Consider the following 22,400-nt stretch of genomic DNA (forward strand, 5'->3'; position numbering starts at 1 on the left):
GTAATGCTCAGCATTCCTGATCCTGATTTCAGGTTGGCTGGGGCTAATGGGAGTTGAAATCCAAAACAGTTGGAGGGCACCAAGTTGGAGAAGGCTGGTTTAAGTTCAAGGCCTCAGTCCCCTTCTGCAGCAGTGAATCTCATAAGTTACTGATGCAGTATTCCCTTTTGTCTATCCTGAGGTTAGCAATGTCATTGTGTGTCTCAGTGTGTTGGTATTATGAGATGAGGCTGGAAAATCTAGGCGTGTGTAAGAACAGGGAGCAAGCCTGGAAAAATGTTCCACCAGGCTGTTGGATAGGATGATGTAGCCCAGGAGGATGAGCATATTTGCTTCATGCCCTAAAGCCCTGGAAAGCAGAGGCATGGCATATATTTTAAAACAATTGCTGCAAGGTGTTGCATGGGGGAAGACAGGGACACTGTTCCAAAATGAGCTATGATTTTCAAGGGGTTTTTTTGGGTTGAACCACCACTTAAATGTTACCTTTTCTTTGGGAATTTCCTCATTGGTCTCTTGTTTCCTGGCTTTTTTCTCTCCCTTTTGATGCTTTTGTTCTAAGGTTTTGGTGCTTTGCATTTGACACTCACGGCTGCTGATTTCTCCATGAGGCTCAAGGCGCTTCCCAGTGCCTCCAGCTCTAAACCCTGAAGACCGTCTGTCAGGGAATGGGTCCTTTAGCCACTGGCATCTCATCATGCCTCAGACTACCCCAATATCAGCTTCAGTTCATTGTCATTCTGTGACAGTCCCCCCCACTATAACCCATGGGTGACACAGAAGCAGACAAAGTTCCTTTATTTTTATTTAAGTGCTCTCACAGCCATCTTGTTAATTACTTTGCCTGCATTACGGGAAGCTCAAGAAAAAGAGAGGATACTTTTTTTTTATTCCATTGAGGTCACTTCTGCTCATTGCCTACAGATGCCTTGTCATCTCCATTATATTTAATGGTCTGTCACCTGCAAATGGGAAGTGGGCATTTTTAGATATTAACCCTTTCAGAAAGCCTGTGCTGGGGAGTGGTATTCTTCTGGAAATTAATAAATTAAGCTTTTCCAGGGGGAATGAGAAACATGAGGTTCCAGGATAGCTTCACAAGTGTCAGAATGGTGGCCAACCTTTTCAAGCAATCAATATTTTGTTACGTGCTCAGGGATTTTGTGATAGTAAAGTCTCTGCCAGTGATCGGCTCAATTGCCAGTGATTGGCTCATTTGCCTGGCTTCTCACGAATAGGCTGAGCAGTCAGAAGGGCTTCTGGTTGCCATAGGCTGGCATGGCAGATAGAAGGTCCTGAGCATGCCAAGGAAGAATAGGGGAAGATTGGGAGTGGCTCAGAGAATCAGGTGAAGGCCAGGAGTAGGAGTATGAGAAGAGAATGGGGATCAGAACAGAGAGGAGCCGTGCCACCCTGCAGGAATTTACAGAGCTGTGGGAGGCTAAAGCTCGCACACTGGTTTGAAGCAGCCTCCCAGATCTTTTGCTGAAGACCCGTGGCCATGTTAAATGCACCAAACGCTTATCAGCTAGGCTGCTGACCTAGGCAGGGAAAGCAAAGGATCTGCTGTGAAGAAAAGAGTCAGAAACATGGGTGATGAGATGCTTGAATGTAGCAAAGATCATTGAGTTTTCAGCTTTAACTGCGTGAAAAACTGAAGCCAGCCACCTGGGCTTTATTGGTGTGCTGGCTCTGTGTGCTGGCTCTGTGCTTGATGAAATTGATATCCCAGAGAAGCTAAAGTTGTTTTTCCACAGAGGATGGGACAAGGATGCATAGGAGAGAATAGTGCATATTACAACAGTTCAGCTTGCTGCTTTGTTACAGCTGCTCTCACTGCCAAAGAGAGAAGTCACTTTTTAATAATAATAATAATACTAATACTACTAATTATACTACTACTAATAATAATAATAGCTTCTCTTATCAGCAGTGAGAATTGCAGCAGCAAATACAGAAATTGAAGTCCTAGCTTCCTGCTCCCAACTTCCTTTCATATGTGCATGGATGTCCCTTCTTGAGATGTTGCCAGGAGTGTTTGTACCCTGCTTTCTCATTATTTTTATTTGCCTTCTTCAGTGTATTAATCTTATTAACTCAGAAGCCAGCACACCCATACTAGCAACATCCCCATTCCCATGCCTAGCATCAACTCCTGACATAATTGCATGCTGAAAACGAAACAGTCAAATGCCCTAATTCGCATCTATTTTTAAGTTTGTTTGTTTGTTTGAATGGGAAGGAGCTGGGACTCACTGGTAGAGCACATGCTTTTGCTTATAGAAGTTTCCAGGTTCAATCCAGGCATTTTCTTTTATCAGGATAATGTGACAGATGATGCAAAACACCTTTGGTGTAAGGCTTCAGAGAGTGCTGTACCATTCCTAGACAATTAACAGGCTTGATATAGATCAATATTCCGACTTGGTGGAAGGCAGCTTCCTGCATTTTGGAAAGGCTGTTGCCCAGTGGCAGGGGACATGCTTTGCATGCAAAAGGCCCCCATAGTCAATCCCTGGCAGTGCTGGAAAAGACCCTGGCCTGAAACAATGGAAAGCTACAATGCCAGTCGTCGATGACAGTGGTGAGCTAGATGGATTATTGGTCTGACTTGGTCTAAGGCAGCTTGCGATGCTCTTTATACTTGTATTAAAAGGGAGGGGGGCTTCTGCTCTTTTAAGGAGCTAAGAGCAGCATTCATAATTCCACTGCCCTGACCTTTACAACAACCTGTGGGTTAGGTTAAACTGCTACCAAGCTGTTCGTGGTGAAATGCATGAGTGATGAGAGATGAACCAGGATCTCTCATCTTAGGTCTGTTACACTACACAGGCTTCAGTGCAAGGGTGTGTTTTGCACACAAGTAACTCTAGATCTCTTCCAGCCCAACACTTGCTCTTTGAAAGACATACAAACCAGCTGAGAACTGATGGGTTTGTTTTAAGCAGGGATGTGTACCTCTTTTGAAAGGGCAGTGTGCTTAAGATAATTTTCCAAAGTATAGCATCATTTCTTTGTTCAAAAGAAACTTCAGTAAATATCTGCTCAAATAGCTGTGGTAGTGGGCTTCTGGAAAACTGATTTTAATTATCATTAGGATTAATGCAATGCAGATGAATTAGACTGAAGAATTGAATTAATACCTAATCTATTTTCTGATGGGGTATTTGTGCCTCGTACAGGAACAGAGCTCAAGATTGGATGAAAGAAAAAGCAAGAAACATGACAGTGAAGATTCAAAATCAGGACTGTCTTCTTTATCCTGGGACAGGGAATATTTTTTTCAAGGTCTCAAAATAAGAGTGTGGGTAACTTCCCTTCCTTCCCCTCAGGAACCATTAGCAGAAATTCTCTTTCTGTGCATGTTTTTTTCATTCAACGGATGGCACAAATTCTATTTTTATTCGTACCCAGTGCTGAGGCCTGCAATCCTCAGACAAGCAGGAAGTGGACAAGGTCAATGCTGAGGGCACAAATTCCAAATGTTTGGAGCCCGGCAGGATATTGACTGTTCCTGCACTCCCACTCACAGACTCACATTCTTGGTGGGAATGGCTCACCATTTTCCTGCCTTTTCTTCCATGACCCTTGCCCAGGGATTCAAGTTTCTTGTGTCAGCCCTGTAAAGATTCTTACCAAGAGCTGCCAACTCTTCTAACATATGTGGATGTTTGGTTGTCTTGATCTTTCGGTTTTTCAGAATGGCTGAATACCTGCTCCCATTTTTCAATTCATCTATGTCTTCTTTTGGTCTCCTTCCCCGTCCACCACGTCATCCGATCATTTCTTTGGTAGCAGTTCAAGCCCTTGATCTCTCCATTCGCTCTGGTTCTTGGTGTTGTTTTTCATGAGCGAACCTTGCCAATCACTATCTCTAAGTGTCTTTCCCTTTCTCTGTGGATGTACCACCTGTTCCTACAAATTCTAAATTGCAGAACAATTCATTTGATGTCCTCCAGATCTCTTCCCCAATAAAATCTGTGAGAAACCGCTTGTGGAAGCTAATTCTGTGAAATGTCTATAACTGATTGCCATCTGGCTTTGTGTTGGCCCGGCCTCTGTGAAGAACTTTGCCGCTTGCCCTCTTCCCCGCTACCCCCCACACACTCTGCAGCCTACCCCATTTTCTCTCCATTATACCTGCTAGCTCTGCCATTAATCCACAGTGTTTCCTTGAGGAAAGAGCACAGGAAATGCTTGACTGTGATTATGGGTCAGTGTGGCTTCAGGCTGTACTGAGAACCTGTGGGCTGTAAAGCAGAAAATATCAAAGCCCGTGTTGCCCATGCCCTGCACTTCCGGCGTATTGGCTAGCTTGATGCTTGGCAAGCTTAGAGAAAGTGGCTCCTTCAGTCTTCCGTCTGCACATGGACTGTCATTGCCTGTATAGCTTCAGGTGTAGACCTAGTGGCCAGGAAGGTGGACTTGCCTATCTCAAGAACTGGCTGCCCCAAAAGAGGCTTGCTGGGGCGTGAATAAAGGTCTGCAATCCTGGAAGAAGAGCGGGGGTTTCATGGGGGCCTTTCCTGAGTAAGTGAGAGGCGTGGTTTTCCGGGGGAATCCACTTGAGAAGGTCCGTCTTCAAATGACAATGACAGGAACGGCTCGATGGTTGCTATTTCTCTGTGCTGAGGATTGGTGCCTGCTCCCTGCACCCCTTCAAGGGACGTCTTTTTCCAGAGAAGCCTGTGCTGACATACCACTCCTTTGCTTGCTCTGTCATATCTCTTTGAGGTGGGGAGGACAAATAGCAAAGCGCCATTATGTCCTAATGACCCCTTTGCTGCATCCCTACTGGCTGCTTTGCCACCTTCTGGCCAGCATTACTGGCATTTTTTTAACACGCTCCCTCTGTTCTCCCAGTGCCTATAATAGTGGCGTCGTTGACATGCAGACCAGGTTCTATGTAAAGCCCTTGCAGTGACAATTACAGTGATTAACTAGGTAAAAATAATACATCAGAGTTTAATTAAATCTCCTTCACTGTCAGCCAACAACCCACCCGCTCTCCCCTCCCTCCCTCCCCCCCGCCCCCACCAGTATCTTTTTTCATTTGGATCTTGGCAGCTCAAGCAAGGCAAGCCCTACTGATGTCCATATTGTTTATCAGTTATTATTGTGTAACTGCTCAGCTGATCACCCCTATCCAGTATCCCATAAATTACTGAAACTTGCAGGGATGTCTTATATTAAAGTGGTGTGTGAGGTCTGTATGCAAGCAATGAAGCTTTGAGGTGGTGACCAGGAAATCTCATTGTTTCACTCTCAAATGCCCTCCTCCCAAAAAGCCTTCCAATTCTTCTACCAAATGCTGTGAACAATCATGCAAACTCAAGTACTATTACATTGATTTACATAATTCTCCTGATTCTACTTGCAAAATCATAGGATGGGGATCAATACAGAAGCAAAGAAGAAATGAGCAGGGTGTTGGAGAGTCAATTGATTGGGCAAGGAAGCATACTGAAGAAACAGGGAGGCGTGGAAAAGTCCTCCTTCTGACAATTTGGAAACTGCAGTTCATTCCTTTTGGTTTCTGAGTAGTGAGCACATGTTGTTCCCTTGTTTTCAAGTCCCTCAACAGACCATGATAATTGGAAACTTTCTGTTTTAAAGCAGAATCTGAGACTTTCAGATTCAGACTTGTATATTTGATGTCAGACTTGTTTCAAGTTGGCTAGGTGCAGCCCCTCCATGCACATCTCAGCTGCCAAGAATAGTTGATGAGATCACACATGTCAAATGCTAGATGCCATTCTTGCTTGCTTTGTTGCATTGCAATACAGTCTGAGGCCTAGGGGGCCACACTGGTGCCCAGTATTTGTTTTCTTCCCTGCTCCCCCTTTCCCAGATCTCAAATATCAACCTTATTTTTTTTTCCATTTGGGGCTACAGAACATTACAGCATGCAAACTGGATGTACTTTAGGAAGGGGAAGGCATATTATACAGATGATTTTGTTAAAGTCAGGAAGAAAGTTTCTGTGAATCTCTACATATGCACAAGTTATTTCCCCAAATGGACTGTACCTTCCCCAAGGCTAGGAACTTCCTATGTATATTTTATGGTGTGTTAGCTGCCCCCCTCCATGGACTGTATCTCCCCCTACCCCTTCTTGCACAGGTTTGAGAGTCCCCATCTCTAGATTAGAGTGTTCAATCCAGAAAAATGTAAGCAGATGGAATTCCTTTGGCATCTATGTGCTTGAAACACACTTAAACTCCTTTGATACCAAAGTACTTGCATGCTTAGTTTTTGTTGTAATGAACTGTCAGTGAGTTCAGTGCAAAGCACCATTTAAATGAGAAATAATCTGTACTGTACTGTACTGTGGGATTCTGTTTCTGATGATGCCATCTTTGGTTGGTTGAGTTGCCCTCATGTCACAAGAAGCACTGCGGGGCAGGGCAAAGAGGCTCCAGCCGCCTTTGGCTGAGTTTCTTAGGTCACAGAGAGGGGTGGGGCAGGCAGGAGGATATAGGGAAGGAGCAGGTAGATGAACTGGAAAGGAAAAGAAAGCCTGAGAGAGCAGCTGGGTACAGAAGGAATGGTATGAAAGGGAGTTTAGGAGTTCAGAGGGAGGACCGAGTGCAGAAAGAAAAGGGGGCACATGTACAGTCAGGCACTGCAGAGCTGAGATGGCTGAAGTTGGCATATTGGCTTGACAGAGCAAGCCAGTTCTTTGGCTTCACATTAAATGACCTTCTCTCCCTCCTCCTGCTCCCCCCCTCCACACACACACTGTCTTTCTTTGTACTTGGCTTTAAAGGATCTGACATTTTTCTTGCACAGATCATACTATGGATTGGCTTGGGAGTATTGATCATTAGCACGTACACCACCTTATCTGCAACTCAAGACACCCGGACAAAAATAGAAGCTGTAGAACCAGGTAAACTGCCAGGAGAAATCAAGGAAGTATTGGACCAGGATTCTATCAAGCTTGCAGGTATGTGCCATGTTCTTGTGCCTTGCTCCAAAAGGCTTGCCAGAATCCTTTTAAATGCCGTTGCACTCAAATCTATGTGAAGTGGTCGCATCCCCCTTACACAATAAAAGCACAGGTTTTCAAAAAAGGTTATGGCTGTCAACTTGAATATTTCTTGAGCTTGTTTTTAAAATTCAGGAGATGGGGTGTTGGCATATGTTTGTCCTTTTGTGGAGGAGAGTTGCAGTGTGGAGGGGCAGTGGAGTATGATGCTCCCTGTAAATTAAGTTAGAAACTACTTAAGCCTATACTCAAGGACTTTGAAATCTAGAGACAGCACTGCCCAGGCACCTGTAGGAAGGACACCAGCTGCCGAAACTGTGTTGTTTCCACCCTTTCTGCCAATGATGTATTTTCCAGGGTTTCCACAGTGACTCATTCATCATGCTAAAAAGTTATGTAAATTTATGGAAGCCTCCTTTCTTGTTCCTCTCCTTTATATCTTTGGCCAGGATATAAATTTGGAACTAGTTTTAGTCCTGACAAAGCCTATGATTATGTCTTGGCTTTGTTTACTGGTTTGCATTATTTATTATTTGTTTGCTTAGATTGTGGGTAAAATTACAGCCTGGCACAGCTGTAGTCCCAGCCTCCCAAGGCCATGACAAACGGATGTCAGCTGATCCTCTGCTGACCCTTGTCTCAAGCCATGTCCTTTTTCTCTCCCCCAACCCATTCCTTTTTTGCCTGTTCCTCTTGAGGTGACTGCTATGGGGCCAGGGGCTGTTCTCCAGTGGCTTGAAATATTATGAGGACTGAAAAGGAAGTAGGCGAAGGCAGTGTGTTGGAGTCTGTAAAGAATCAACCTGTTGCTGTCTGAATGGACCATTTCTGAGATGCTAGAGCCCTTGGCAATACTATTCTTGGGTGCTACTCTGAACTGTTTACACCTCACGAACACCAAACAGAATCCTCCTTCCTCCTTTTTTTTGCCACTTCCACCCATTTTGAAGGGAGGAGCAGCTATTTAACTATTCGTTTTTGCCAAAAAGAGATCTTCCCCTTTTTAAAGAGGATGGCTGCAGTTTTAATCAAAGAATCAACATATCAGTAGCTCAAGGAACTCCACATGCTTTTATTTTATATGTCTAAACTGCAAGAAGAGAATGGCACTCCTTGATCCACTGCCAGTGATGCTCTAGAACTACGCAAGAGTCGCTAATTAAAACTATACCTTAAATTACAATTTGATTAGAGAATATTAAGAGCTTCAGAGCATTGATGGCTCAAGGAACTTCCTACATTTCATGTGATTTGGGGGTATAACCTCAAACACATGATGTTCGTGGGCCACTAATGCTCTGGAATTAAGGTTCTCAAATTAAAACTGCATTTCTCCTTCGCAAATGGCAGAAGATCTCTGATGCTCTTTCTTTGCAAACCCAACAAAAACAGAGAAGTGTAGAAAGCAACTCTGTTATAACTCAATGGAACTCAGACTCAGCCTGGGTTTGCCACGCCCTTCGGGTTTTACTGAGTATTATCTGTCATTTGAAGCTCGGCAGCACTGTAATACACATGCATCTTCAGAGGGATATTTGTGTATCCTGTGGGATTTCATTAAGGTTCCGAGAATCCTAGTTTATATCTTTTTTAAAGGAGTTGCTTTCATAGCAGCAGCAATACATTCGAAAACAGGCTACCCATTTTTATTTATTTTTAAACCCATGAAATGTACTGTATTACAGTTCCCATGATTTCTGTCAGCAACTTTAAAGGGCTTGATCAAAGCCGAAGATGGCAAATTCAGAACAAGAAGGGTGCATAGGATAAGTGAGAATAGGTGTAGCTTGTGCATTAACTGTAGCTCAGTATCTTCCGGTTTGATCAAATGGATGTGCAAATTGTTAATTACACGCAACTGAAGTAAACAAATTAGCTGTAGTTTTCCCGTTCATGGTATATTTATGATGTGGCCTTCAGGGCTGAAAAGTGGTCTACTCTTGGATTGAGCAAGCTTGCTGCCTTGGAGGAAGACAAATGATACCTTTCACTTTGGAGGAGCAGCTTGATGACTTTCCCAGAGCCCCATCCACATGCTTATGTGCATGTGACCACCAGAATCTTGTCTCTCAGCGTTCCTTCCAAATTTCCAGAATCTTTTCTATCGGCTTTCCTACCAGCTAATGCGCAGTTACACAGTTGACTGCTGGGGCAGGTTTTCCAGTTCTGTACCTCCAAACAATTTTCATTTTTGACACTGAGAAATGTACTTGGGCCTCCCTCATGCTACTTATGCCTTTTTGTGGGTGTTTAGTCACGTTGACTGAAATGGGGTAGAGACAATGAGCCAAAGTAGCCTTTGCCTTTTTTCTAAATTAATATTTTATAGTAATTCATTCACTCATTCATTTGTGAATAGCCCTATCCACATACTTTAAGGAGGGGTGGGAAAGAATAACGTTATTACTGTTTAAAAGTTCGCCACCCTTTTCCAGCTTAGCCCTGAAATTCTGCCTAGCAAATAGGCCTTTTAGTGCTCGAGGTTCAAGCTAGAAAAATAACAACCAATTGAAACCCGAGAAAACTGAGATAGTAAGAAAGAACTGCAAATTTTATACAAAAATATCAGTGCTGTATCAGTAAAATGCTTTCTTATATATACCTAAAAATTCATAGCAGAAGATATGAGTCAGATAGAAAAAGAGGCCTACAGCTGCCAGCACTCCCCAGAAAAAAAAATCTGACAGTGGCCTTGGGTGTCTGGGGTATGCATACATGCATAGGATTTCTCCTTTAGTGAACAAAAGATTCACAGTAGTACAGAAAATGTATTAAATAAGAGAAGACACATCATAGTCCTATTACAGTCTTTATGGGCTCATGTAACAAGGACAATCTGTTAAAGTTAATATTACTGTTTGTCAAACACATTTCGACTGGTTAGTCTTTTGTAGTGACAGATTTAGAAAACTCCAATGGTTGGTTCAGCATGGATCCAGAAAATGCAGCATCCAAATTAATTCCACATAAGACATATGCATATAGCTAGAATGGAAGCTGTGAAACACTCTTCTGCTCAGGCCTACAGAATCTGAGTGAACATTTTACATTCAAATGTTGAAGTAGTAAGCATCACTTAGGTCACCATCCACCTTCAGGAAAAATGACTCCACCGTGAGTCCTCCTGACTTTACACTGGCTTTATGGTGCTTCTTCAGGTGTGTCCACTGACAAGTCTGCTGTGAGAAGGAGTTCCATAATTTTCACAGAAGATGGGCCTTTTTGTGACCAGTTTAGTGCTGGCTGAACATGTTGCACAGATTATATTATTAAGGGGGCCTCTCAGGGATTATAAAGGAATGCAAGGCAGGTGCTTGTTGTCTCTAAATTGTTCAGGGCGTTATCATTTATAGCCAGCACCTTGAATTGTGCCCAGTTTACAGGGAACCAGAACACTTGCATCATGTGTTCTGGGTGACTTGTCTTCACTGGTTTTGTGGGAAAAGAGGCATGAATCATGGCCACAAGGACCTCATTGGATGCAGGACTGCAGGCTTTTCATCAGGTAGAATTGGTGGAATGTGGCTACCACTGGTGGGAACCACAAATCATTGCCAGGTTGGTGAAGGCATCCAAGGACTAGTTTATCTTCTCTCCCTGCCCAGGAAGGCAAGGATCTCATAATTTGTGAACTGTGAAGGAAGTCCAGGGCTTTCCATGTTGCCTGTCTTTACCCAGGACAGTCACTGCTCTCACAGCTCTTTTCATCTTATTTTTAAAAAATGGTAAATTGCTCTTTTTCAGGCCTGATCATTTCTTACTGGTGTCTTTCTCAGCCTCTCTTTAAAAAAAAAAAAAAAAAAAAGCTTTCTTTTTCACTTTTCCCATCCTCTGTCCAGCGGGGAGAATTCCTCTTTTGCAGCCAAGTATGCCAAACTGAAAAAGAGGAGGAGGACCTCCTTAGACATACATCTAAGAGGGATGTCAAAACCCTGTCCTGTGCGGTACACCTCCACTGAAAGCACGTCCACAGCCTGCAGCCCCACTGATGCCAAATCCAGCCCGCTTACTGCTCCAGAGCCTCCAGAACCCCTCCTGCAGGAGGAAACATGCAGTGGCAGTGCTCACTTCACACCCCAGGAGACCGTTGCCAAGGAAGTTCCCTTGATCCCAAAGAGTTTTGCACTTCCCTACACAACATCAGAGTAGAAGGCTTAGTTCCTGTGTTGAGGAGAAGGCCTCTTGCCTCCAGTTTGGGAGACAGCCACCTTGAACCTTTAATCCAAGGTCAAGAGGAGGAGTCTCTCTCATGTATATACCCTTGATGCATTCAAGTGAAAATGATTCTCTGCTCCAGCAGCACCATCTTCACCCCTTGCCTCCTGTCCCTCTCCCTCCAGTGGCTTCTATCCAGCTTGGTCATTTAAAAAAAAAACAATAGGGGAAAAGTTATGTCTATAGAAAAATATGACAAGAGATTAATATAAATGCTAATGTCTCAATTAAATTTAAGCAATTGATTAGCAATTGAAAAATGATCCTCAATCCATCACATAGATAGGCTTTGCATAGTTACATTATTAATTTCCAAATCCAAAGCAATAGAAATACACAATAACAGTATCCCAGAAGTGTTTCAACCAATCTGCTCCTTTTCAGCAAGAGAAGATGTAAGATAAATACTTATTACAGCCCTTACTAAAACAAAATTAATTTCTTACATGAAACCTGAAAAGCATAATTTGCTATCAGAATGGTATCAACATTGATATTGCTATTGTGTATTTGTACAGTGCTGGATCTGGAGATTTCCTTTTACCTGTTCTGTTTTATGCTTTAAAATGGCCAAGTACAGAACCAGTTTATTGCTGTAGATCCTGGGTTCCTAACCAGGTCTCATAGTCTTTCTCCATTTACCCAATGTTCCCATAATCACTGCCAATTTTAGCTATGGCACAACCCAGACCACTCCCTTCTTTTAATGAGGGCTTGTTTATTCAGAAAACCAAAAGGGTGATTTGCGGGACAAAATTACTAGCCAGTGTTTGCAACAGGGGTAACGTTTTGTCTCCCAGGAGTGATAACATCTAGTTCTCTTCTGACAACTCCACTTCTCTTTCTCCAGTGCCTCATTCCTTGAGATCTAAGAAGATTAACAAAAGAGATTTAGACAAAACCGGGACAAACTCAACAGAACCTAAGTATAAAACCTCAGCCATTAAATCCTCCTAAGAGGACTCTAACCAAGATTCTGCTAACCCCACTGTCTTATTACCTAAGGGGAATCAGAAACAATAATCTCATAAATCAATGAATCTTTGCATGAAGACTCTGACAAAGAGGAGGGAAAATGTTCAGTTCTTGCCCACATATAAGGTTCTTCTAAGGACAGGTTGTTAGCACTGAGGACTCCTCCCCGCATTTCTCTCCAAGACTGTAGCTTCTCTCAGATTGCAGCAATACCACAATCCAAGAATCCACAACCCTCCATCTCAGAGATCAGTTCAAGAGAAGCATTGGTTTTCCCAGAACCCAAGGTACCAAACAGTGAAATACCCTTTGCAGCTATTTTTGACAAACTAGTGAAGATTGAATGGGGTGCTCCACTATTGGGAAGAAAGAAGGTTGATGTAACCCCAAAATTAAAACTTCTCTCACATCAGGCTATGGACAATCTCAAGGTCCTTTAATGGATACTCCTGAGAGACACTCTCATCAGGGACCCAGGGGAAGAAAATGTGCTATATCTCTCAGAAAAGCTATGTTGCTGCAGCTGTGTCTGTTAAAGCCTTCACCAGTTTTCCACAGGGCTCCTCTCTTTTGGAATGAGGATCTTCTAAATCTAGGACCTTGACCACAGAACTTTAAATCGATGCCCAATCAAGTCATACAGATCTCTGTCATTTGGAACCAGTATTACTTAAGAGTCATCTGCAGCCACAGCAGCCAGATGTTTCATTTGGCTCAAGCACTGGAATGCAGACACTTATCCTAGAGCAAATTTGGCCACAGCCTTCTTCAAGGAGGTTCAACCTTTCGGGAATGATGCCTTAAAAGACATGCTAGGAAAGACATACTAAAAACAATCAAAGAGTTATGCCATCTACTATAAAAGGTTTGAAAAACCCCCAAAGAAATTTGCCTTCTGTTCAGCTCTGCAGGATATTTTCTGAGACAAAAGAGTGACAGGTCTTTTATAACAGCCTGGTCCCACTTTTTTTTCTTCTCCAGACCCCAACTCTCTTCTACCTCCAGGTTTGCAGTTGCCTAGTTCTCCAAGGGAAGATGCCAGTTCTGATAGAATGAGGGTATCAGTAGGAGCTATTATGAGTCTTCTCCACATACCTTGAAAAGGCTTTTGAGTAAAGTGCACCCACCTTTCTAGGAACAAACTTCTGTCATCTCTCATCTCAAGTTCAGTAGCCAAGAGGGCAGTCTTATCTCAAATGATTAGCCAGCTCCTGGATGTAGGAGCTACAAAGCCTGCACAAATTTGTGGTGTATCACAAATTCAAGATGCAAACTCTCCAGTCCATGCAAGAGGCTCTCCACAGCAACAAACCATTTGCCTGAAGAGAGACTTCCTTTCATGTCCCATTATCTGCTGAAGAGATACCTGAAGTATGTGTACATTCATAGCCACTTCCATGGCCCCAGGAGCATTTATGAAGCTACGCATAATGGTGCTAGTGACTTCCAGAAATACATCTGAACCTGGATGATACTCTACTCTGGGCTGCTCCCTTCCCAAAGTGACGAAACTGTTCCCTACCACATTTCTTGCCTAGGTAGTCAGAGTCACCTTTGATTATCCAGAACAATAATCTGTCTAGGAGCAAAAATAAACATGGAAAAGAGGCTGATCTTCCTGGTCCCAGAATGGATCAAGAAGCTTCTACACCAGGTCAAATTCATATGCAGGCAAAAGTCAGCTGATCTAAAGTATTAGTCTTCATGATATCCTGCATCAGAGTGTTTCTGTGGCTTCATTTTGATGCTTCCTCACTACGATGTCTCCTTCTGCCTAGAAATGTCACTCACCCCAGATGTAGAGCTGTCCTTCCAGTATGAAAAACTTTCCATTCTCAAGAAGGGAATCTCCGTCATGAATTCCACCAGGATTGTACCAATAACAGATGCCAGTCTTTTGGGTTGGAGTGCTTACTGGGGAAATCACATGGTTCCTTTTAAGGAGATGAGTTCTCCAAAGCATGAGCCTTTGGTTGGCTCCAAATAGGAGTCAACCATTAGCCCACTGATCAAGAGGATAGCTTGATCAGGAGGCCATGCCCTGATCTTTAGTTCCTTCCATCAACCAGAAAATGGAATGTTGGCTGCTTACCATGAAAGTCCATTCTGGATTTATGGGATGGAGGTATCCAACCCCAACTTTCATGTGGCTGACATAATCTTCTTTCCTAATTGGCCTGCACTGCTCACTCTATGTAGTTATGATACTCTAAAGGAATACTTTTGGCTTACCAGATTTATTTTCTGGCTCTGCTGTTCTGTCCTCTACTGGTCTCTCTCCCATTCTCTCTTGAGGTTAGCAGCAGGTAGAAATTAAAGGCAGGACTAACCATGTGAAGCCTGCCTTCTTGGGAGGTGAGAGGGGATAACCTAATCTTGCCTACCTCCATCCTACCAAGCCAGGTTGGTACACAGGGATACAGTAAGTAAACCACACATGTGGAAACTCCTTCAGCTGTATGTGAGAAGAAACAGTGCAGAAAATCCTCCCTCCCAAAAACAACAACAACTGGATAGTACAGGAGACCAACTCTCAAGGCAGACTGAAGGTGCCATCATACCAGAGGAGTAGTACCGTCTGCCGTAATGCTTCAAATGCTTCCATTTTCCATGCCTCCTCGGGAGGCTATCTTTCAAGGAGTTGCTCTGTTTGAGTCACCACCCTTCCCTCTGCCATTGCTGATTTCGCAAGGTGGGCTGGCTTCACAAGCAGCTGCATCCTGTCCTTCAAAACCTGCAAGGGCTGCAGTGTTGCTTGGTCATCACTAGCACACCCTCCCTCAAGCCCACATCTGTTTCATATTCCTTTCATGCCCCTTTCATGGAAACACATGGCTTTTCTCGTCAAGCAGCATGCAGTTAGTTTTTCTCATGTTCCTGACTTTGGCCCGCTTTTGTCCACCCTCACCCCCTTTAATTGATGGGTGGAGGCGATCCCCACCACTCCGCTGTGCCTTTCTCCATGCTGTACTTTCCGCCTGCCTATTGCCTGTCAGCGTATGCTAGGAGGTGGGTTTCGTTTCTTTTTTTATTGCCGCTTTTGATGTTGCAGAGCCCAGAACTGTACAGACTTTCATTAAAACCCTGCCCCTTGGGCCTGGGGATTATGAATATTAGAACACTGCCCTTTTATGTGAACACATATTGACCAGCAAACTTTGAATAGTGTTTTTACTAACGACACCCAAGTGCCCATTACGCCCCCATCTGCATTGCTGGGGGTTTACTGTCAGGCGCTCTTTGGAAAGGTATAAAACCCCTTTCAGAGAGGCTCTGCTATTACACACAGTGCATGCGTACATTAAAAGGTTGCTAAGCTGCCTTTGAAAGCACATGAAGGCAATTATCCACTTTAAAAAAAAAATCAAAAATCTAATTAGGCAATTTCTTTCTGCTTTTGAAAGATACATTCCCCTCCCCCAGAGGGTCTCCCTGGGCAGATTAAGATTTTGTAATATTTTTTCAGCTCTTTACTTGAGCATCATTGCTTAGATTTCACACACGCCGCTGCTGCCACCGCCACCGTTCTTATCCCTCTCTGTTTCTCTGTGGCAAAGACCTGATTCACATTCTTTCTGTGCTCTTTTCCCAGCAATGCCAGACAATCATTCTAAGCCATCCAAACTGGCTGCAGTGTTTTGTTGCTGTTGCTGTTTCCCTCTATCGAGTCAGATTTGCCATGTTTGCCTCTGATGAGACATGGCTGTAACTTGGTGTCTTGTGTACATTTCTGGTCTGTTTAATTTACGGTCGTCATGTGTGGTTATCGGTGAGAGGCTGCAGTCCTGACATCTGACTCGCCTGCAGGCCCGTGGGAGTGCAGGAGAAAATTTGGTGGGGCAGGGAGTGTTGCCGTGTGAGCCTTGCAGGTTGTGCCTGTGACAGGCCTTTTGGACATACCTGCTTGTCCCCCTGCTCCCTTCCCCACCTAACTCTGCATCGGTTATTCTTCAGACAAGAAGCCCAGACTCTGTGTGAAACGTGTATTATGCACCGTTCCTCCCTTAGCTTCTAATAGCTGCTGGAACAGCTTGGCTCGCTGGAGCACTCCCTCGTGCTTTGGGAGAGCAATCTTTTAATAGCTCCTGCGACACAGAAAAAGGAGCTATTGCCCTGCTGTCATTTTTTTGTTCGGTTTTATGGTCTGTGTGTCAGGAGGAAACAGTGAACTAGTTTCCCCAATGCCATTCAGTAACCTTGTGAAAGTGAAAACAGTTACAGTTTACAGACCTCGCAGGAAAGGCCCTCTCCTTGTTCTTGCTGGCCTAGCACACGAAGACCCATCTAACCACTCCTTTTTTTCTGTGGTCCACATAATGAGGCTGGTTCTTGGATGGTGGCCTGCACAAAATCAAGGATCCGGGCCAACTGAGCAGCATTCTGTGGTGGCATCCCTGTGAATGGTAGGGGCACGACCCTGGAAATGTGGTGGAAGGTCCTTTCAAACACAGTTTTGCATTGTATGCTAGGTGACTGCAGGCTCAGGTGCATGGAGTTAAGTAGCACCAAAGTGAGATGGCCTTTTCTCAGTAGCTTTTCCTCTTCCATATTGCATGAGGCCTAGATGTACCCAGAATTTCCATGTATTAAGAAGCTTCTCAGAAGCAAGCGACTTCACCTGGTGATTGTGCCAAGTGCCTTTCTGTTCTTAGCTGCAGTAAGGTCCATTTGCTCCAGAGGCCTGATGTATCAAATGGCTTCTTCCCTTCCTTCAGGTGCATTTGCTTTGGTAGGTGGCTGAGATTCTGTAATAAGCAGGTCACTGTCTTTTTTCCCCTCACATCCCCAATCACTGTGTCACTGCCTTCATCTCCCTGACTCAGCGGCATCTCTTTCTAGGGGCTCATATCATAAGTGTTCCATGTTGTGCCGTGTGTAAGTGTGGAGGCTGGAGAAGTGTTAATTTTATAATTTCTGTGCTAACTATTGACAATCTTGTATTTGTGCATCTCCACAAGAAAAGATTTCACCACAGGGCATTCTGTTTAAAATGGCTTGCCATGTATACATAATATCTTCATTTGAGGAGATATAGCTTCTGTTCCATCATCCTCAGAAAAAACAGGAGACAATGAGGCAGGACAGGTGACAGAAAAGTCTGGAGTATAAGAGCTAGGCAGAATTTCTGTGTTGCATTTACATAATCATAGCACAAAGTAGTAATACTATAGGATGTTTATTTGCACATTTCTTCTTGCCCTCCTCTCTGCTCTCACCACCTTACAACACATTCAGTAGTAATCCGCACTGATTTCAGTGGGACTTAATCCAGGTAAGTGAATATAGGATTGTAATCCCAATTTTCAGTTTCCCAGAACTGTATGTTGTGTCTTGTTCGCATGAGTATTTTGGGCTTAATTTCCAAACATCAATTTAGATGTATATCTAAGGTACACTTGGGGTGATAGGAGACACTTTGGTCTCTTATTCCCTCTACCCATAGCTTATTATAATTGCTAGCATTTCAATTTAGCTTTACCCTAAGCAATATATTCCTTGGTCCTATAGCTTAATTTGTCAGGGACACACTGACAGCAGAGGATCCAAGCCCAAGTACCAGGGGCTGGCCTTGCTTACCCTGGTGAATTTTTTGAGTCAATGAAGCATTTGATATAGTTAGCACATTCTTCTTTATCCAGTATCTGAACTGGGGAACAATGTATGCTTAACATCCAGTATAATGATTTCATCTTGAAAAGTGTAAAGTACATTGACAGTGGCAATCCTGACAATGTGTGTGTGCAGGGAGGTGGTTTTTAAAATATATATTTTAACGAAGGTTTAATTTCACAGATGCCTTCTTTAGGAAGGTACTGAGTCTTGAGAAGGCTGACCAGTTCCCATTAAAGATGTCATCTGGAGCTGACATCCAAAGTGGAACTCTTTTCAGCTGTTGTTACCTGCTCTACTAGATAGGAACACCACAGTTTGTTTGACTGGTTGACAACACAATTGTTGTCCCATCCCCTCCAGCCCGAGACCCAGCCTTGGAACATCTCTTCCCAAGATGCGGCTAGTCCCACTTCTGAATGAAGAAAATGTTTGGATGCCTTTCCTTTCGCAGGTGCCAGGGGCTAGTAAAGTGGCAGGGAATGGAGGCTGTACCAGAGTTTCATAGGACACACACTTAGTCTGACACACAGGCTGTGATTTTGCTTCCTTCGGGATTCATACCGAGAAATGAGCAGATCTGTGCCTTCCCTCACCTGTGTTTACCTTATCATATCATCTGTGTAAAAACACTACAGATGACACTGGTCTGCTTATTTATCAAGTAACTAGTACTTGTTTGTTTTATGAAAAAATAATCCCAGAGTTACAAGTTTTGATGCTGGTTGGGGTTTTTAAAGACTATTTATTGAAATGTGTTTCAGCTCTGTGCTGTGTGAATGTTCATCAAGTTAGCCAATAGTACCAGCTAGCTGGAATTTGCCATTTATTCAGGTTATGCAGTTATGTTTCAGAAGCAAAATGGACATTTTTGTGATGCAGAGAGATGTTGATCTGGAGCACTTCTAAATAAAATTACCTCTCTTTGTGGTGGTAGAGGCCTCTAAGAGGACCATATCATGTGTCTTCTTCAGATGTGAATTGGCTCTAATGCGGCAGGTGATGTGGGTAAGATTTAGTGCAAGCCACTTCTTCCTGGGAGTGTTGCTGTTCTCCTAGTCAAATTCTTGGATAGAAGATAGGAAAAGCTTTTAGGGTTGCTCATGATGGGATTTTATTACAGCCCAGGGAGACCGATTGTCAGACCATTAACATAAAAGTGAATGCTTCAAGCAACACATGAGAAATGTCCCTTCCTCACCCATGTCCTAATGCAGACAGCAAAGTATGATTAGCTTGGGTTGGCTCTGTGCGAGCATGCGCCGTCCTTCAGTCATCAGCACTTGGGCTTGCTCCCAACTTTTGGGGTTTTTCCCTCCCCCTCCCCACGCCCCTTTGCCCAGCCAACTCTTTAGCCCTGAGATTTTTTTTATGTTGTTTTTGTAAGCCAAGAAGCTTTTACAGCCTCTTCGCCTTTTCCTGTTAAGCCCAGCACCCCTCATAAAACATTAAGAGGCACAGCATTACTGTAACATTATCCAAAGGGACCACAAGGGCGACTCTACAGTTTCAGCGATTATTACACATCCTGGGCAAAATGATTCTCTCCAAACCACATATAGCCCCTTATAGATTTCCAAGCAGCATGAGAGGCCATTAATTCACGCCCCGATGATGAACTTAATTTTGCTTCCTGCTGAGAAAATGACGGCTTAGAGGCAACTTTGTCTTATTACAGAGTGGAGATTTTTATCCCCCTTTTCCTCCCTCTTTGTGCATGTGTGTTGTGTTGTGCATATGCAAAGCCAGAGCTAGCTAGTTGCATTCCACACTAGTAAACACAACTGAAGCATTAATAAAGTAATGCCACAGAGACTCCCTTATCAGGGGGGAATAGAAAGCTTAAAGAAACAGTATGTACACTATCTTTCCTTGTTTTCACAGTTTAGTCAAGTGACCTGTACAAAATAGGCTTGTGATTGCCAGCATTCCAGAGCAGGTGGAAAGACCGAGGTCTCGGTGCTTAATTTCTTTGCAGAAGGTCCCACTGCTGCAACAAAGAATGATCCAGGGATAGCAAGTGAGCTGCAGGTGTAAAAGAGCAGGCATATGTGGGCATGTGTGTTTGTGCCTTCTCTTTTACATGGGCAGCTCATTGCCTGTCCCTGGCCTTTGGAGAGAGGAGAGAGAAGGTTGCTGCAGTCTACATGACGGCAAACATGACGGACAGTTTGCTTAGCTTTATGTAATATCAAATCCGCTATGCTGGTTTAAAGCAAATGCCTTTAAATTTTGTGGTAGTGAAGAAAGGCTGGAAGCTTACAGGCTGCATCAATGGCTTGGGGCTGCTTCAGACATGGCATTTTCCCTGGGTGGCCAGGGTGGGATGCATATACTATTCTGTTTGAAAAGTACATGCTGCTTGCATGTGAGTTGTAAAGCAGCCGTGTGTAGCAGCCTCCGTGTGGTTAAAAAGGTTAATTTTTTTAAACATATGATTTCACACACACATGTACATGGTCTCCTCCATAACTGGCCAGGGCAAAATCACTTGTGAAAGATCCTTGAGTGGTGGCTTTCTGAGATTGCACTCTGCATGTCTCCCTGTCCTCTGCATGTGCCACAGTGCCAGTCGGTTTGCCCCCCATCTCTGTTTCTTCCATGTTTCTAACTCCTAGTCCTCAATTTCCCCATCCAAGTTTTGTCTGACAAACTGTCTAACAAGGCTAATCTATGGAAAGATGGTGCCTTGGGATCTAATTCTCATAACTTAATCTGTGTGCTCCATTGGGTCACGGAAAGCCTATGCATTGAGTGAAGTCTTGTGGTTCACCTGCCTGTGTTGTTGTGAGAAATGTGAGCTTGGTTTCCTGATGTTAACATGAGACTGTTAACACCAAGGGGTATGATCAGCCCCTGATACCTTTGTTGAATGAAACAGAGGAGAGGCCATTGTTGTTATTTCTCCCCTTGACTCATGGAGAAGATAAACAGAAGCCAAAACACTGCCAGATTTAACATAATCTAATGGGAAGGTTTGCTGTGCCCTAGAGCAAAGATTCCCCCATATCTTGGGCAAGCGGCTACCTCAGGTCCTGATCTCACAAATAATGACAGTTACAGGAAAGCAACCTGAGTTTCTTCTTTGACCAGCCTTGTGGTTGCCTCACAAGGAGCTTCATTCTTCTGCAGAAAGTACGTTTTGCTGAGGTATCACTGAGCATTTTTCTTTCTTTGAATAATTCTTCGTTATTTTTGTGACTTGCTTTTGGTGATCTTCAATTGCTTCCTTTGCCTGAAAGGATTAGGTCACCAAAGGCAGCTCTGGCAGCAAACTTCCACCAAGTGGTGGTCACTGGCTCTGTGTACTTTGTCTGGGTAAGGGGCATATTGTTAACTCTTGCCCACATTGTCAGACTTAGACTACACAAGCCAGAAGAAACAGGTCCAACAGATTAAAGGCTTTCCTCTGGAAGAGCGTGTTGGAAGCAGTGGAACTGTCTTCTTCTGCTGTCCAAAAGCAACTTCTTTGGATACTGTTATGGAGGCTAGGCCATTGTCTTCTCCTTTGCTAGTCGTTCTGGCTCTCGCCATGGGTTAGATACCAGTTTGATCCCTTGCAGTCCCACTGGCAAAAAAAATCGGCTAAGAGGGTCTGATCATCCACCTCTTTGGACTCAAGCAAGGAGAAGTGGAGGAAGAAAGATTCTAAATATCAGTTCAGGAGCCTGTCAGTCTTCTCTGATTCATCTACCGCTATTGCCACTGCTGCTCCTTTCTCCCATATGGACTGTGCCTTCTTGTCCAGTAGCAGAGCCACCTCTAATTACCTCAGCTTTCAAAGGGGAATCAGAAACTCTATTCCGCTCGAGTTTGAGATGATCAAGGACCTCCTTCCAGTTCTTTCCCACAGTTACAACACCACACAAGCTCTCCAGGATGGCATCTATACGAACAGCTAGAATGTGAATGTTATCAATACTATGACTGACCACATTCCCTTTTCTCGCATTGGGATAAGCACTGATTACTCAGTGCCTCCCATAGGACTTTCTACTGGAATAACTGGAGTGACATGTGAAATCAAACTCTTCACTTGGCCAAGGCTGAGTATCAGTGGCTGGTCCTCCAAGACATTGCACGCCATTATTGAATATCCTAACATGGATGCTTTTCAGTGACCAACACCACCTTTACCCTGGCAGGACACTGATAGACAAAACAATTATTGGCTCTCTTCTCCTTCAGCCTTCTTCCTCAATGCTTGCTACCAGTCTTGGTCTCATGATCTGAGAGGAAAAGACCCAGTGAGTCCCCACATTCAACTGGTGAAGACTACCAGTTAGATACAGCATCCTATTTCTTTATGGGCCTGTCTATCCCCTTGCCAAATGATGTCATGAGGACCATCTCTGCCTTGGAAGACACAGGTTACTTTGCTGACCGAGTTCTCTGTATAGCCCAGTCCCTCAGCCTGGATACTCAGCAATGGGTCACAAGGATGGAAGATATTGCAAGACCGGAGGCTGTGGGTACACACATCATTTTGGTTTTGCACTTCAGCCATGCCACCCTTGCGTTTACTGAAACACCTGATGCTGGCTTTATATCATTCTGTAATCTGCTGCACTTGTTGAATTGCCAACCAGTAAAACAATTTTGTTTGGAT

The 22,400-nt window shown here is 43.8% G+C and overlaps 1 protein-coding gene across 4 annotated transcripts in view; it reads left to right on the forward strand.

Annotated features, from left to right (window-relative positions):
• SLC38A10 (solute carrier family 38 member 10) overlaps positions 1-22,400 on the forward strand; it is a 79,242-nt gene that overhangs the window by 43,218 nt on the left and 13,624 nt on the right. For all 4 annotated transcript variants that reach the window (XM_044416938.1, XM_044416940.1, XM_044416939.1 and 1 more), the window contains one exon: positions 6,793-6,949. In XM_044416938.1, the coding sequence (XP_044272873.1) occupies positions 6,793-6,949 (157 nt within the window). The remainder of the gene's footprint in view (positions 1-6,792; positions 6,950-22,400) is intronic.

The sequence above is a fragment of the Varanus komodoensis genome, unplaced genomic scaffold (genome assembly GCF_004798865.1).
Source record: "Varanus komodoensis strain SLA01 unplaced genomic scaffold, ASM479886v1 scaffold84, whole genome shotgun sequence".
NCBI lineage: Eukaryota > Metazoa > Chordata > Lepidosauria > Squamata > Varanidae > Varanus > Varanus komodoensis.